The following is an 18,282-nucleotide window of genomic DNA, read 5'->3' as shown; positions in this document are numbered from 1 at the left end:
TATATATATATATATATATATATATCGTTGCTATTAGGCAAAAGTATCGTAAGTCCGATACCCAAATGTTCAAAACTATTCCATAGCAAAATTGCTGCACTACACTTTAACAATTTTTGATATCTTGCCATCTGAAGCAGCTGAAGATACGATGGTTTGGCCAAAAGAGCAGATTATTGCAAGCAAAAATATGTATTGGGAAAAACGCATTTGCCCAAATAAGGACATACGACAGAAGATAGGGGAAATTTAGAAATCACCTGTGGTGAAGATGAAGCGGTAAATGTTAATGGAAGTAGCAGGACTGTCAAATGTGATTGCGCAACGAACAAGATTTGCCTGCTTAACTATAAATGTAGCTACAAAAATATTATACACAGATCTAAATTTATCTCAGAGAATAGGGAATACTCCTATATCGGAGCTAGTTCTCGTTATATTTAATAAAGAATTGCCAATCTTTCAAATTCATGCAGATGTAGGGAGAAAATGAATACTACTAGCTTCAGTAAACTAATATGGGCACTAGACGATAACAAAGTATATTCGATTGGATGAGAAATAGTAAGGTAAAACTTTATAGAAAAGGCGATATATATGCGACTTTCCTATGGAAGAAATGCACCAAATTTTCACTTCTAAATTTATTCTCTTGAACACAAGAGAGAAACAGGCTCTAACATGTCCACAGTTGAGTAAATATACGTTCAAACAATTTCAGTTTCCATCTACTAAATCCATTCAGAAACCTCAGGTTGGCCTGAGGCTATATTAGAAGACAATCGCCCAAGTTGCCACGCAATTGGACGGAACTCTTAACCATGTGGTTGACAAGCCAGCCTACCGTACATTCACGACTATTTAAATTTCATCAATTGTTCCAAATTGCATTTTCGACAGAACTCACCATGACTTGGGGATGCTGGTAATTCTACCCAAAACAGATTTAAGTAAATTTTGGTCGTTCTGATACTTTTCATAATTACTATGAGCATGAAACAAGGCAAAGAAAATATATCTAGCAAAGACGACCATATGCAAACGTTGCTAAGAGAATCGACGATGATAAACACAAAGAACTTAACGGGTAATCCTCCGCTTGTAGTTTTCAGGAATGACAATTGACTTCGAGTAGAGATCCCTTGTTGATAATACTTTTTTTTCATCTTATTAGAGCGCCCACCCATACCTCCGCTCATCGGGGTGAGAACTTTGAGTGTTATTGATGTTTTGTTGACTTAATGCATTATTCCACCTATTATATACTGTTTTGATAAACATCATTTCACCGAACGAATCGTTTCAGCACATCTCTATGTTAAATAACTAGCCGATCGGTCATATGTTGTTATAATCAAAATCAAAAATCATTTCATCACATAGCTATTTTCATGAACGTATAATGCTTAATGTTTACCACGACACTTAATATATTTCCGATGAAAATGCACTGTACTTGGATGATTCAACCCTGTGCAATCATTCCATTCCCTCATGAGCTGTAGCGCTGAGGTGTTGCAAGTAGTAGAATTTATAGCAGTTTTTTGAGTGGTTTGATAAACACTAGGAATTTTCATTGAATATTAAAGTGACTATCACTCATTCTAATTACCCTTTATTTTATAATCTATTTTCTCCTAATATTCCAAAATCATTTTCCTACTATGTCGCAACTATTCCGCACGCTTCAAACTTTTTGAAATCTGCTAGCATTCCTTCAATTTGCTTCACATTCTGAAAATTACAATACCTCCACTAATATTTATTACCAATAAATTCGTCCTTGATATGTTCTCTTTCTCTCACTGATTAGAGTTTGTGTATCACTTAATACCACTTGGCATTTTGGGGGTAAAACTGGTTTTTCCCGAAATATATTCTTCAAAGAATAAAATACATACCACAGTTCGAACCGTCATATATACTTTGTTAAATACCTGAAAACTCCTTTCATACAGGACAGCAAGTGAACAGAAAAGAGGGTTTCATATATGATAGACATTGCCAATTATCTAGCGACTAAATTAACCGAAACTATATAAAATCAAACAATTGATTTTTACATTTAATTAAACATAAATTAGGAAAGATTTGAATTACATTAGGGCCTTCAGATGATATAGAAGTGATTGTAAATATATTCGTAATAATAGAAACAGATCAAATTAAAGACAATACTTGATATTGGAACTACATGGATGTAAGATCTTATTTCAATAAGAGTGCCGTTAAACTAACGATTTACTCATTATTCTTCCCCGATGAGGAATTACAAACCAAATACATCGCTATCGTTCATTTCAATTTGATTATACCTCACACCAAAATTAACGATATAACTTCACATCATAAAGCATATCAATTGTATAATTATTATAAACGCAAATGCACAACAAATATATAGCGATGAAACATTGACCATGATATATAAATACGATTAATTACTTTAAATATGAGACATATCACACTTGGCTACTCATAATATTATAATGGAAATATTATGTGAGAAAGCGTAATGACAAAAGTTCGATTTACATTTGTGTAGCTACATTGGTGTAGCTCTGTACAAGAACGCTAAAATCTATATTTATAGATGGAGATGAGATAAAGATTCAGGCAAAGCAGCTTTTGAATTTGATAGAGAGCAAAACATTTCTATCGCTATAAATCAATGCAGCGACTGACGCAGAATTTAATAGGATTCACGTAAAATCTATTCGATTATCAGCTACCATTATAACTTTTGTCCAGTTCTTTCCTATCTATTAAATCATGTTTGCAAAATCGTACCCTCGTGAAGACCTTATATATGCAAAGATCAATCATTAATAATGGGGCTGTTCTAGCCCCATAACATACAGCTTTGAAGGTACATCACTTTTGGCGAAGTGTATCTATAAAGGTCAGATTACAAACACGGTTTAATAATCCTATTAAAGACATTACTTACAAAAACGGAATTAGAATGAAATAAATTTAGGAATATTTCGTTCCAATTACAGGAAAGCTTCCCGCAGTTTTCTATTTCCTTTGCTGTTTTGCAATTATTAACTAGCTTCAATTTTAAAAAACGAATTTACTTTTTTAAACTAGTTTATCTGAATCCCTACTTTAATCAAAATCCGTATTTTAATATATGTTCTCATTCAAAATGAAGTCGAGTACCAACGTTCCCATGTGATATATTTGATGATTGTTAGGAGATTCTGTTTACATGGAACCATTTGTCGCTTTGTTAATCTCCAAATAAAAAAAATATTTAATCCTCAATGCGATGGTGAACACATATTTACGCGGATCAGTATCAGAGTACTATATATTTATGTATATATGTATGTATAGCAGAATGGTAAATATATATATATATATATATATATATATATCACATTCAGACTCTCCTAAACAGTTTTTATATACTATTGAAAAACCAAATAATAGTAGAGGTTACTTGACTAAATTTGTCACAGAATTTCGAAACTCGTTTTTTAGACGTGAGTGGGTTTCCAGTCCGTAAAATCAACTCTGGCAGAACAGTAACCACGCCAGGAAAAGTCCTTACGACATTTTCTCAGTCTGTTTTCTGAGTTCACTGTTCAAATTCCGCTGGTGCTGGTTTTGCCTTTCATCCTTTCGGAGTCGAAAGAATAAAACCAGCTCAGTAGATGAATTTGAATTAGGCCCCTCCCCGCAATTCCTGGCCTCGTGCCAAAATTTAAAATCTACTCACACAGACACGCACGCACACACACACACACACACACATACTCACACACATGCGCGCACACGCACACACACACAACTGCCAAGATAAGCATTGCTCTTCGTTGAAACGAAAATATCTTGGAAACGGTGTTGTTTATAGAGCCAAAGTGTATGTAGATGGCTCGCAAGAATATAAAACATACAGGATCTTCAGAGAATTCATTCAAGTCTCGATTCCCACAGAAATTATTTCCGATACCCCGAGAAGAGGACAGTGACTAGTCTTGCAAATCATGTCTGAGTATTGAAAGAGAATGACACCCGTCCTTTCAATGTAACCTGGAAAATTCTAGAAAGAGCATTAGCATACAGACATGGAGCGTATAAAAGACCTATGAAATGTAATCTTTCCCTCTTAGAGTTCTTCATCTTGTTCCAGGATAAAAACCCTTTCAACCAGAGACGCGAGTGCTTAATTTCCTGAAGGCACGCCACATAATTTAAAATGTCAACCGACGAAATACAGTATGGGTAAAATGTTTTGACTTTCGAAATATATTTTTTTACTGTTGCATTTGAATTTGACTTTACACAGTATAGTTATTTTGAATCGGAACGCTAGTGTATATTCCGACTTCAGTTTTAAGAGAGTCTTCGACTGTTTTATAAATTTGATTTTAAGATTAAGCTTCACCGAGTTTTTTTTTTTAATTATTTTCATTTTTATTTTTATTCACGTATTTAATTATATTAAATAAAATTTATATATATATATATATATATATTGGGTCATTCCATCAATGACGTGGTTGTTTATACTTCTTTAATTTTTCAAAATTAAGTTAATATCCATTGTTCATGTAAAATAAGATTCTCTTTCATTTTCTATAATGCTCTTCCATCTATGTGGTTGACATGCAAGGCAGCTCTAACAACATTCACTAGTTTGTGACTGAAAATATTCTTCCAGTACTGGACTGACATCGGCTACAGAATTCTGATTTTTTCCATTCAAATAATTTTGAAGACTGCGGAATAAATGATAATCAGATGGCGCATTGTCTGGCGAATGTAATGGGTGTTGCATCGTTTCCCGTTCAAACTTCTCCACCCATTTCAATGTCGTTTTAAATGTATGTGACCGGACATTGTCCTGATTGAAGAACACTTTACGCCTTTAAATCAAAGATGGTCATTTTACTTCAAGCGCTGGTGTCAATGAATGTTTGAATGACCAAATCTAAGCTTTTCTGCTAGGTCTTCAACAGTTACGATGGTATTTTTTGCCACTAGTTTTTGCAGGACGTACTGCTCGAGCTCTACTCTACTTCCAGTGTGAGGCTCGTCTTTTAAGCTGTGGTTTCTGGTTCAGAATTTTTGGAGCCACCATTGACACTCGCGTTGACACTGGCTTATGATTATTGTCCTATCTTCATATACTGCATTAATATTTCCCGCACTTTCCGTTACGCTGTTGCTTTTACTGAACTCATTAAGAAAAATCTGCCGAATATGCTCCTTTGTCACTTCCAATATAGCTTTGAAAAAATAACTGTTAAAATCGAACTGCACTCTTTAAAACCTGCACTGACAGTAAGCCAAGGTACAATTACTATCTGCTTTTATAGCAAGTTGATGCAGCTAGTTTATCCCGTCCCCCTCCTGCTCTTAGTTCATGCAATTGAAAAAAACCACATTATCTGTGTGTGTGTGTGTGTATGTGTGTGTGTGTGCGCGCGCGCGTTGAAGCCTTAATAGCTGTCACGGTCAGTAGTAATCTTTATATTATTTGCTTCGGCACCTTTTAATGCAGTTTTCTTTCTGTTGGTTAAGTGACGAGAGTTTCTCCATCCCATCTACTCTCACGCAAAATGCAAGATCTCAAGATCTTCCTTCAGATGACTGAAGTTTTGATCTTAAATATACATTAGACATTAAAGCATTTTGTAAATCGCAATCAACTTTTCATTTGATATTCACTGTACCACTATCAGGTCTTTCAGATGTGCTATTTAGTCGCACATACCATTCTGCCATCATCTTAATATCCTCTAAATTAGCAATATGTATTATCTTGCCTCTCCGAATCCCATGCTGAACTAGTCTGTCCACATTCTGAAGATTTTATTTGTAATTGAAAATCAGGTTATCTGAAACCACCTCCATACGAATTAGATTAAAGAAACTCATGCTGATCACTACATTGGAATGGTCTGAGAGGATTATGAACCCGGAGTTTTACGATTAAATAAGTATTTATAAAGAAAGCTAGAGCTCACATATTTAGAGAAATATATAATCATACGAGCACTCGAAAATTATTTTAATGCAGAAAGATAACATTTGACCCAGCCGATATATGTATTGGAAGGGAGATGAACATAATTAAACTACGACAGAAAAAACATAAAGCTCGACACACTGCCGAGTGTGCTGTCTCGCTCATTTTTCTTTTTAAATTTGTTTTAAGTAGCTTCACCACCCTACATTTTGCTACACATAGCATCCAAGCAAACCAACGAGACAGAATCTAAGTATTACCTACGATGTTGCGCTGAAAATTTCTTAGCTTTCGTTAAAAAAAATCCAGAAAGATCAGTTAATTAAAATAGTATTCAATATATTCCCGTCTCAGATTCACATACTTATTGCAGTGGTCCTTCAGTTTTTCTAAGCCATGAAAAAGCATTCGGAAGTTTGGGCCACCAACCTTGACTTTCGCAACAACTTTAAAACCAGGAAATTTTCAGCGTCTCCTCATAATTATTTCAAAAGTCACATTTAAACCCCCAAAAAATCAAGTCAGAATTTGACGAAATCACTGCATATATCACAACTAATGATAATCACTATCAAACACCTTTAGTTGGGTAAAATATCCAACAGTATTTAGTAAGATGGGCTTTATCGGAATATAAACTGTATAGTTTATATTTATCATAGCCTGTTTATATAAACTGTATCGTATATATTTACCATGGCCTATAGGCTAAACTACACCATAATCTTCAGCAGTCGCGCGAGTCACTTATAACTGCCGTTTACTGGCCTCAAACATTGTGCTCATCTTTTGGAATATTTGTTATATTGTAAACTGGGAGAATTGTTAGCACGTGGAGAAAAACTTTTCTTGCGATTTGGTCAGCCTTTTGTTTCGTGTTCAAATTCCACCAAGGGTGACTTTGCTTCTCATCCTTTCGGGCTCTGTAAAATAAGTACCACTTGAGTAATGGGGTCGGTGTAACCGACTCAACACCTCCACTGAACTTGAGCCAAAATATGAAACCAATGTATGTTATATTCTAAAACAGTAGATCTACAGCGTTTTCCATTAATCGACTCCCTGAAATTTAATTTCCATATGCCCAGCAATATTTTTTTACTAATTTTGAATGTAAAGCAATGCAGAGTAATTTCAATTTTATAACTCGGCGGCAAACAATACTTGGCATTTAGAATTTTATTATGTAGAAGCTAAAATAGTTGGACATATGGCTTATCTATCATCATCATATATACTTCTTATACAGTTTCTCACTTAGCAATTACATAGGGTAACTAAGGTTTTAATTTGGAGAAATTTGAACATTATTTGTAACGTATATGAGACATACAAATATGCATTAAAAGTTCATCAGTTAGTTGTGTTCAAATCTAATATATAAATTAACCCAGTAACACTGCAGAATATTTGATTATGATGCATTATTTTATATAGTTTATATATACGCTTGAGAAAAAAATCAGAAATTAGCTTTCAATTTAATTAGAGGTAATTATTTGGAATAATATATATATATAACGGAAATAGAAACTAAATACATACTTTTCTCAATATTCACGTTTCAAATCAGATAATGAAAAGATAACATGCTAATTATGATCAACATCAAGACTTTTTTCCTACTCACAATCAATGGCACTGAGAAATTCGGTTCGTTAATTATTCGTGATTGATTGAAAAGCTAGCTTCAATGACGCGGCTAGAAATATGCATGGGTGTGCCAAAGTCGAATATGAATAATTTGACAAATTTCCTCAAAAATGTTTTGTACATACTGTATGGCAACTAAGCGTTCAATCTAACATTTAATTTGACAGGGTCTTACCTTTTATTTGTCTCGCATTTGGCGCTTTGCTCCTCGCCTCCACTCTTAAAGAAGTGGAAAAGTGAAAATACTGGTCATTTTATCATTTCAGCATTTCCATTTCAGTTATTTCTTGTTAAACCCGTAATTAGCTGTGACCGTGCAGTGATGACTAAAGGCATTTCAGTTGCGACCATCCTGGCTTCGTATTTCTGAGCTTTCCATTCTGCAAAGTTTCCTAATTTTAAGATCTGCGCATTGAACTATGAACTTTCTTCGTTCACTCAAGGCGAGTGTATATATATATATATATATATAGAGAGAGAGAGAGAGAGAGAGAGAGAGAGAGAGAGACCGTCTTAGCTAGCGGTGGATTTTCCGCTGCAGCATCGGTATTGTAGCACCTTTGGGAATGTCTATTGTGTTAGTATATTAAAGGGAGGTTTCATCTTGGTTTATAAACGTGTAATTGGATTCGATTATGGTTTCATACACTAAAATCCCGAGTAATTTTAGAAGCTCACGATACTAAACTTCGAGCTTCTGGAATTTTTCTGTAAACAATAATTGGCAATTACACTCACAATCAATCACCATTCACCTTAAAATTACAGAGCTTCACCAACCATTAATCAATCCCATTCCTAAAGAAACTTACTATGGTTATAGCAAAGCTTTACATTCAACAATGTTTAACAAACACATGCTAATACATTTGCTTGTAAAAGTAAATGAAATCCTTCCGTTTAGTATAATGAAGAGTAACGCAAATTTTCTTAATGTGACAATTTTGCAAGAGCAAACAGCAGTGTGAATGATATCGTAGATCATACCGCAAATCGATATCATCTAAATGTTTAAAATTTGAAACCTCAGTCGTACCTACAATATATAAACTGAATAATGTACTTTTTAAATAGCTGAAACTAATATTCTTTCAGAGAAAAAATTAATTCCTTCGAAGGGATTAGATCGTAATATGCAAGAACTAAAAAAAAGAAACCTATATCCAATGTAGATAATATTTTAATTAGCATTGAAGTGGAGTTTGAGCCAGAATAGAAGGAACTCAAGTTTCAAGTAAAAACCTTTTTATTTGACGCCCGAGCCATGTAATCGGGCATTCTCGCGAGAATACTCATTACAATTTTTAAAATAAAGTAGTGGATTATGACTGAAGTGTTCATAAATAGCTTAAAAGTACTACTCGTTTCCGCGTCTACGGTATTCAAATACTAAATAGAAATAATTTTCTATTTTCGCTTGATGAAATTTGACAAAACAATTTAGTCACCTGGTGCATAACGGGAGACATTTAATCTTCCCTTCCCAGTCAAAACAATTTAGTACCATTATGTACAGTGAAAGAATTTATATGGACACTATTGCTTTTTGTTCACTTTTAATATATAATTAGCAGAGTGACGAACATTTAGAGACACAGAAACTTGTCGAAAATAAAGCAAACTTGCCGTTAAAATTTGGTATCTTACAAGTTTATAGTTGGCCCATGCTTCTTAGATACCCACTCCATCACTTTAAGAGCTGGTTGATAAATTGGTCTCGGGTTATATTTTCACATAGAATGATACTAAAACATTAACCGGACAAATTTCTAAAATTTCAATAAATATTTTACTGTTTCTCCAAATTAAATCTAATTTTTAGTCGTAGATTAACATTGAAGTTTAGTTAAAACCTTTTAATGAAATAATATTTTTTGTTACAAGCGTATAAGAATTAACATCATGTTTCGACCAATGCATTGGATCAAGTCTGGTAGATTTTTTTTATACTAAGTATTCAGCTGTGTCCTGCATCTCATTTAAAAATCATATAATGTGACCATTACGATAATACCAACAAAGAAAGGCCTGTTTAGTATGAGCGAGCGATATCAGATTTTATTTAACATTTAAAACACGATATTAAATTCACTTAAAAAATTACACGTAAATAAGTTAAAAGTACCAAAATATTAAGGCAATAAATATTGGTTTTTGTCCCAAAATTCCATTATAGGAATACACTTCAAAGGATGAAACTTTAAAATGCATTACTTGCGTAAACAGAACGTGTCATTTATGAAATTCAAAACAGGCTATTTTTAAAATTTGTTTCCAAATAAGGAATGAAGGGATAACGAAATTATACAACAGCCTCACTTTCAAAGTTTTCGCTATGAATCTTATCTTCTATACGAGGTCGTTTTGCCAGTTGAACTTCATCTTTTTTACCATTCACGTAATTTTCCTTCTCTTGTTGGTATCGAGCCTGGTTCTCGAGGAATTGTTTTGTATAAACTTTTTTTTTCACATCTGAAAGAATGCGCCACTCTTCAGCTGCTTTCGAAATTAGGGCGGATGCCTTCATTTTACCGGAATTGTTTTTCCGATAATCTTTCAAAAACATCATATAAGCTGACTGGGGGCGTTTTGGCTTCATATCAGAACCATTGTTCAGTTTTCCGGTTTCTTGAAGCCATCTTTCGCGGTCTTTTAAGGCCAGGTCTTCATATATTTTCTTCTCATCAGGAGGCAAAGTTTTCCATTTTTCGGCGTATATCTTAGAGAATTCACTCACTTTTAATGGAGCGTTGCCGACTCTATTATTTTCCGCACGACAATTTGCAAGGTAGTAAAAGTATGCAGTCATCGGCCTTTTAGGCTTCGTAGGGTCACTTTCTTTTTTTCTTGAAGCATTTGCTTTCCTGCGGTTCTTCTTTTCCATATCTGGGTGTTCAGCCATCAAATTGTAGCACAGCTAAATTAAAAGCAAAATCAGGTAGTTTTCTGTCACTTCGTTTAACAGCAAATTGTTTTTTCTTTATATTCGTTCAATTTTCAAAACAGACGTTTTCTATTCTCCAACAGTGCTTTTACTGAAGTCAGATTAATTATGTACATTTGTGTGAAAAAATATTCACCTATATATGCCTCCAATATAATTTACATATTATATATTACCCATTAATATTGAATATGTAAAAACAATGCAGCTGCCTCCTGCAACAGTAAGATTAACTGCACACCAACGCTCCTACATTTAATGCATAACAGTGTATAGGAACTATTGAATAATATGTTTTGGCTCTTTTTTTTTTATCTTTCTTGTATTTTGATGTTTGGATTTCTATTTAGAAACAAAAGTCAAAAGTATCCAATAAATGTCTATAGAAGTATTTTTTTCATATCTTTATTACTCTTTTCTCAAATAAGTCCTACAGGCGATAGTGTGAATTTAAACTGCAGATTTTCAAATCTTTTACGTTTCCTAATATTTCTTTCAAATCAATGAATTTCTTCGGGCATTTACCCTGTGCTTTTACGCTTTAACTATTTTAAAAGCACACATTTTTTTGAAGAGCTAAAGTTATAATAATCCTTCCCTTCATATCTTAAATCAATTATACCTCTGACCGGAATAATAAAAATCAAGTATTGCAATATTATTTGCTAGTTTCATATATGACAACCGGAGATAAATAATGAAAGTTATATATGGTCCACATAATAAGAGTAACGAGCATCGTAAATTAAGCATTAAAATGAGTTACGTCCTTAACTCATGAGTGTAATTTTCTACTTGAAGCGAATCCTTTTCAGTTAAAATCAAGAATGATGTAATAAAAGATATGCGTTTGTCGGGTAAGAAGATTTCCCCCAACACCATGTTTCTGGGTTCAATCACACTGCGTGGCACCTTAGGCGAATATTTTCTACTATAAGCTCTGTCCGACCAAATCCTTATAAGTGGATTTAGTAGAAGATAATCCCGCTGGCTCGGTGAGCACACTAACATTTTCCCTGACCGAAAAAATATGCTGCCTCATGGTTAATCCATTTACAGCTGAGTGAACTGGACCAACGTAGTATGAAGTGTTTTTCTCAAGAACACAACGCACCGGTGCTGGAATGGGACCGACGATCGTGATTGAAAAATTCTAGCCACTAGGCTACACGCTTACACAAACCACACGTGTGTGTGTGTGTCATATATGCATATATATGCATTGGTGCTGGCGTTTTTCGTCCCAGTAACCTAACGGTTCGGCAAAAGATGTCGATATAGTAAGTACCAACCTTAAATAGAAAGTGCTTGGAGAGAGTAATTCGAGTAAAATGCTTCAAGGCAGTGCCTCAGCATGGCAGGGCCGCAGCAAGGCAGGTCCCCAGCAAGCCTAATAACTGAAACAAGTAAAAGATAAAAGCTAAAGACGTCCTTCTAAGAATTTTTTTCATTCTTGGCCACACATGAAATCGGTTAAAACTGACATCCTATTAAATCTGTTAAGCCTCATTTATATAAATACATGCATCTATATATATGTGTAACTATTTACTTGCAATTGTGCTTTCAGTTATAATGATATATTTCCAAATTATTTACTAAGCAGTGATTAAATTTTCTTTTTCACCGAGGAAAACACGAACACTCGCATCGATACATTGATGATTAGCGGTAATTTACGTTTATCAATTCGTTTTGCAAGATTCCTGATATGAAATCGTCTGTTGAAACAGATATTGTTGTATTTCGAGACGGTCTCTCTTTTTTTTTTTTTGCCAAATAAACACACGCACTATATTTTTTTTCTTCACTCCTTTATTACTGTTCTTATTTTATTATTTTAACTCATGTCCGGAAATCTTTGTTATTGTTCTTTAAGTATGTTTAGTAAATTGTTTGAATTAAGGAAACTTTACTAATAGTACTAATTTGCCAGTGGGCCAGGTATTAATTGTATTCATATTGTGTCAATATATTCTTTTCAATTGTTTTATAATGATAGGAACTATATAACTTTAACGACTATGTAATACATATGAAGCATTTTTAGTATACTGTGGCAACTTGTGTGTTTTATTATTTGATAATAATTAACATATGATTTGGTCTTAAATATTAAGCGCCTAATTGTAAGTAACTTTATATTTATGTATTGTAGGGTACCTAGAAGATGGGTTTTTCTTGCGTACCTGTATATATCTAATTATTACCACAATTCGCTATATATGAGGTTAAGTCCAAATCATTTCCTCATACCTTTAATTGAATCGCTGAATTACCTGTACTAGTTGCCTCCCCTTAAACACAAACCGAGGCTACTTACTCTTTTGACTGTTCCCTCATGCATGTTATAACGTTTAGCTGGTGAAGGACATAAGCAGCCTTGCACCACTTATGTCATTGTCTTTTTTCTTTTCATGTTTATTATATTGACATATCCATTGAACAGTTTTAACTTATGACCGCGGTTCAAATGGTACCTGACCAATTGTAGAGACCGCTGGAGTTAGAATTGCCCCATTGTGGACCATACGTGGAGTTCTCGGTAATAATTTCTGCGAGTAAAGTTTCTTAAGCACCCTACGGTAATTGTTTGGAATATATTTACTTGAGTTTACTTCGTTAGCATAGGTACCGCCCTTTGATAATCATGTTAGTAATTTTCCTTATATATATATATATATATTTATAACTTCTTTTCTTAATTTCTTTAAACATCTTGCCCCCACCTTAAATTGAAACTACCGGTAAATAAATTGTAGTATTCCTTAGACCATTACTAGCTTACTCTTTTACCTACGGACCTTTTTAGCTCCTAGATGATAGATTATATGCCTTTAATATATTGGGTACCTAGACTTCTTTTCTAGGCCACGCTTTCTTTCATTTTCCTTCTTCCCTTTGTTTATATTGTATGCTCTTGTATTTTTTTCTTACTCTGATGAAACTCCTTGCCTTAACTCGAATGCTCTATGAAGATGAAGAACTTTGTTCTCACATTTATTTATTGACAGCGCTTTGGCAGTGGATCGGAAACTGCCGTAAGATTTGATACGTAACCCATTTATGTCATGCTTTGTAATAAAAAAATAAGCTATAAATGTGATCCAATCGATGTGTTTGTTAATCTGAGGTTTTCTCCATTTTCTGATTATTTGTATCCTGATAAATTCTTGTTTATCCTGTTGTTACCTGAACACTACGTGCATAGTGTGCCTGCACAATACTGTCCAGGTATAATACGGGTAACGGATAGTACATACGGATATTTTATCCCTCATTCGGATATTATAATTCTGTTTACACTATAAAAAAAAAACTACAACACACGCCTATACATAAAATCGTACTGTTTTTAGCATAAATAAGCATAGCTAGCTATGCATTCGTGGTCCTTTGTAAAAATTAACATGTGGACGTTTCCAGACTGAGTGCCGTTTTACTTCTTGAAAGAAAATTCCGTCAGTTATGTTGGATATTTCTCACAAAAACGACATGAAAATTTTCAGAGGTATAATGGAATATCTAGACGAGCGATTATCTACAACACTATATATATATATAGTGTAAGCAGAGTTAGCAGTTACAATAACTTACTATTTGTAAGCCTAGTACTTACTCTATCGGTCACTTTTTCCCAACCGCTTTGTTACGAGGACGTAGACACGCCACCATCGATTGTCAAGCAGTGGTAGGGGGACAAACACACACACATACATATATATACGACGGGTTTCTTTCAGTTTCCGTCTATCACATCCACTCACAAGGCTTTGGTTGGCCCGAGGCTATAGTAGAAGACACTTGCCCAAGGTGCCACGCAGTGGGACTGAACCTGGTACCATGTGGCTGGTAAGCAAGCTACTTACCACACAGTCAATCCTGCACCTACATATAAACGCAGAGAGAGAGAGAGAAAATGATGTGGGAGCGAGACATGTCGTGTTGTAGATAATCGCTCGTCTAGATATTCCATTATACCTCTGAAAATTTTCATGTCGTTTTTGTGAGAAATATCCAACATAACTGACGGAATTTTCTTTCAAGAAGTAAAACGGCACTCAGTCTGGAAACATCCACATGTTAATTTTTACAAAGGACCACGAATGCATAACTATCTATGCTTATTTATGCTAAAAACAGTACGATTTTATGTATAGGCATGTGTTGTAGTTTTTTTTTTTTTTTTTATTAGTCCCACAAATCTCCTTTACATGTCGAATCATAACCGAACAAGTCTCAAAATATGAATTCTTTTTATAAATATTCAAGCTAATAGTGCAATTTCCGAATATCAGCACTGTTTAACGATGTAAATGGGTCAGATGTGTTATAAATGAATATGCACTCATGCATGCACAGACAATCCGAACTATAAGTTTTATGCGTCAGCCTACGTCCGGCTATATCTGAGTCTGTCGATGTATTTACATAAATATGTGGTCGGTGTTTATGGTCGCATATAAATTCGGAGTTTTTTGCCTACTATTGACGTTTGCTTTTATAACATCTGGAAATTAAATAAGATATTCCTAATGATCACGCTTCCATGTAGGGATAGGCGTCTCTATAATTATTCGCTGCCGACTAAATATGCATTTCACAAAATAAGTTGTTCAATGAGTGAATGTAGACTATGATTCTGGCAAATTAACCATCGCCAACAAAGAATTCTGCACTTCCATTTGAGACAACTCTACTGCAAATATTCGAAACAGAAATAGCAACTTTCTTTCCTTGTACCAAAAATATTTAACTCTCTTTTCCACGTGTTGTGCATTGTCAATGGCATCTACACGATTTAAGGATACAATCCTTCAGGAAAATATTAGTTCCACATTGTTGTCAGAAGGCCAGCAATTACATGGCACTGGGTAAGTCGGGCAAAAATACCGATGAGCATTTTATCCGGCGCAGTAACACTCATGCCAGCGCCTTACTTGAGTAGACTATTAAGATGTGATTTCAATCATGTTTGTTATTTTACTGTTTTGAAATAACATTTTTCTAAATCACACACAAACACACACACACACACACACATGCATGTATATTAGCATAGTGACTAATCACACTGCTTACTGTCTGTAGCCAGAGATAACGTGACGTTATTTTTCTCAGGTCTTGTGCCATTTAATTTGTATTGCAACCTTTTCGATTTTGATTTGCATACTTTACACGCCTGAGCAGACGGTTTGTTTGATGTTTGTTAGGCTGGGGGAACAAAAAATGTATGAATTAATATAATCAATTCGCAGAGGAGCAACCTGTAATACAATGACTATATAATCAAGCGTGGCAGCTGATTTCTTTAATATTGATCACTTAATGATATTATATGCAGAATATATAAATATATAATATGTATGTATATACATATTATATATACATACACATATTCACACAAATATATAACAATTTTATTTATCTCTAGCTTTGAAAATAATTCACTCACACGTTCTTATCATGTTAAAAGCATACATATGCGGCCGATTAATTATCGACTTCTTGCTAATAACATTACACTTGACAATAATATTCTTCTTATGAATATTGCATTTTCAACTTTACTGTTTTCATTATGTATAGATGTATATAGAATTCTGTGAATTCTGTGTTTGTGTGTCTGTTTATATACATATAATTATAAGTGAGCATATACGAATGTATGCATATGTATGTACGTTGTAGGTATGCAGATAGATAGACAGATAGATAGATAGATAGATAGATAGATAGGTAGATAGCTAGATAGCGAAATAGCTCTTGACATACACACATGCCTGTATGAAGTGAAAAGATATATTAAACATAAGTATGTTTAATATCTTTACACTTATATTTGTAGATCTCGACTTATTTATGAAGATATATACATTCATGCATATGAAATACACACACGCGTATATGTATATCACATGTATTCATATATAAATAGGTGTGTGTGTTTGTGTGCACGTGTGTGTATTAAAGATAGACAGACAAATAGATAGATGCATACATATATGTATGAGTGTGCATATTCTTATGGACAGTACCTTAGGCGTGGGATGCTTGCGATCCGCTATGTTTAGTTTTAATATCATTTTTGCATTCGACTATAATGAGACTCAACTTGGTTAAGCACCTCGTGACTTATTTATAATGCCTGTTCAGCTCTAAAGGATGTCTTAATAAATACAATATATCAATTCAGAAGTAATTCTCCCAGCGGATTAAATTAACCGTTTCACGCAAAAACTCTGAAAGTTGGTTTGTGGTTTTATTGCAGTGTAAATGCTTTCAAATCATAGCACTTAATGACAGCGAATCAACATTTTTGGTACACATCTCCTTAAATATTTTCAATTCATCAAGGCGATGAGCTGGCAGGATCGTTAGCACGCCGGGCGAAATGCTTCGTGGTATTCCGTCTGTCTTTACGTTCTGAGTTCAAATTCCGCCGAGGTCAACTTTGCCTTTCATCCTTTCGGGGTCGATAAATTAAGTACCAGTTGCGTACTGGGATCGATTTAATCGACTAGCCCCCTCCCCAAAAAATGTCGGGCCTTGTGCCTTGAGTAGAAAAGAATATTTTCAATTCATCTAAAGGTAAATTATGGCATAGTGTAATGTGTTGCTCATATGAATCTTCTGACTGCGTTATTTGCTTCGTCACGACTTTATATAGTTCTGAGGAATTGGTTTCATTAATGTGCATCATATTACAATCATTACATCAGGGTGCTATCTTCACCTCTAGCATTGAGTTTTAAATATTGCGTGCGTTAGTATATATTTGACAAATTTTGATAACAAAATTTACATTGCATGCTTAACAAAGAAATGACCTATCTATAATAGTATTTACTGCATTGCGGAATACTCTCCATGTGTAGCCAAATTTGTAATAGATCACAAACACCTGTCTCATCGAAATAGCTCTTATAAATGAAGATGGTAAAAATCACAACTTGAATGATTCGGGTCATGGTTCTGTGAAATTCGTGTGCAGAAAATTCGTCAACAGACAATTCGCCGACAAACAATTCCCACACGGCCTCTGACTGAACACGAGGCCTACATCAAGTGCTTGGAGGAGGATGTGCTGCTCTAGATCAAGAGGGTGGCTGCTGAAACACCATATGTCTACCAACAAGACTGTGTCACAATATACAATTGTGTTGTCTGTAAGTTGTCTGTCGGCCAACTGTCTGTCGACGATTTGAGAGAAACAAATTTAACAATAGTGACAAGCAAAAATCATTCTATTGACGCTTGGGGATGAACGTCAAATTACCCCTTGTGGTGTTTAAAAGCTGAACATAACTGAATGAGGTAGTCTTTTATTATAGTAAATAAATAATTATTTCTAAGATATCGGTTTTCATGGTGGAATGAAATATATTGATTTCTTCTAAACGTACCAGTTACATTCGTTTAAACTCATTACATAAAAACAATTTAAATATCGCTATTCTGCATATCTACTGGTTATGTCTCACCATCGTTCTTCCCAGTTCCTAAATTGACGTGTTGATGATTGAATATTCTACAAACATGTATACCCTTAAAGTAGTTTGAAGGTAGAATCAACAAGGCACAGTGTGAGACAAGATTCTATCTTTTGAATAACACGTGCAATATATACAACAGACTTCCATACAATTTCTGTCTATTCATTTTCACTCATAAAATATGGATGAATCCGAAGCTATAAAAT

At 34.3% G+C, this 18,282-nt stretch overlaps 2 protein-coding genes across 2 annotated transcripts in view; one reads left to right on the top strand and one right to left on the bottom strand.

Moving 5' to 3' along the window:
- LOC106874782 (CCN family member 1) overlaps positions 1-18,282 on the top strand; it is a 463,637-nt gene that overhangs the window by 207,286 nt on the left and 238,069 nt on the right. The gene's annotated exons all lie outside the window — the stretch shown is intronic.
- LOC106867816 (uncharacterized) lies at positions 9,664-11,671 on the bottom strand. The gene has a single exon (XM_052966588.1). The coding sequence runs from the start codon at positions 10,536-10,538 to the stop codon at positions 9,939-9,941; it is 600 nt and encodes a 199-aa protein (XP_052822548.1). The 5' UTR covers positions 10,539-11,671; the 3' UTR covers positions 9,664-9,938.

This window comes from Octopus bimaculoides, chromosome 3 (assembly GCF_001194135.2).
Source record: "Octopus bimaculoides isolate UCB-OBI-ISO-001 chromosome 3, ASM119413v2, whole genome shotgun sequence".
NCBI classification, from domain to species: domain Eukaryota; kingdom Metazoa; phylum Mollusca; class Cephalopoda; order Octopoda; family Octopodidae; genus Octopus; species Octopus bimaculoides.
The sequence above is the reverse complement of the archived record's forward strand: the minus strand, read 5'-3'. Positions and strand labels throughout refer to the sequence as shown.

Bases quoted from the DNA above. Each gene is read 5' to 3' on its own strand.
- LOC106867816 (XM_052966588.1), bottom strand. From the start codon at position 10,538: ATGGCTGAACACCCAGATATGGAAAAGAAGAACCGCAGGAAAGCAAAT.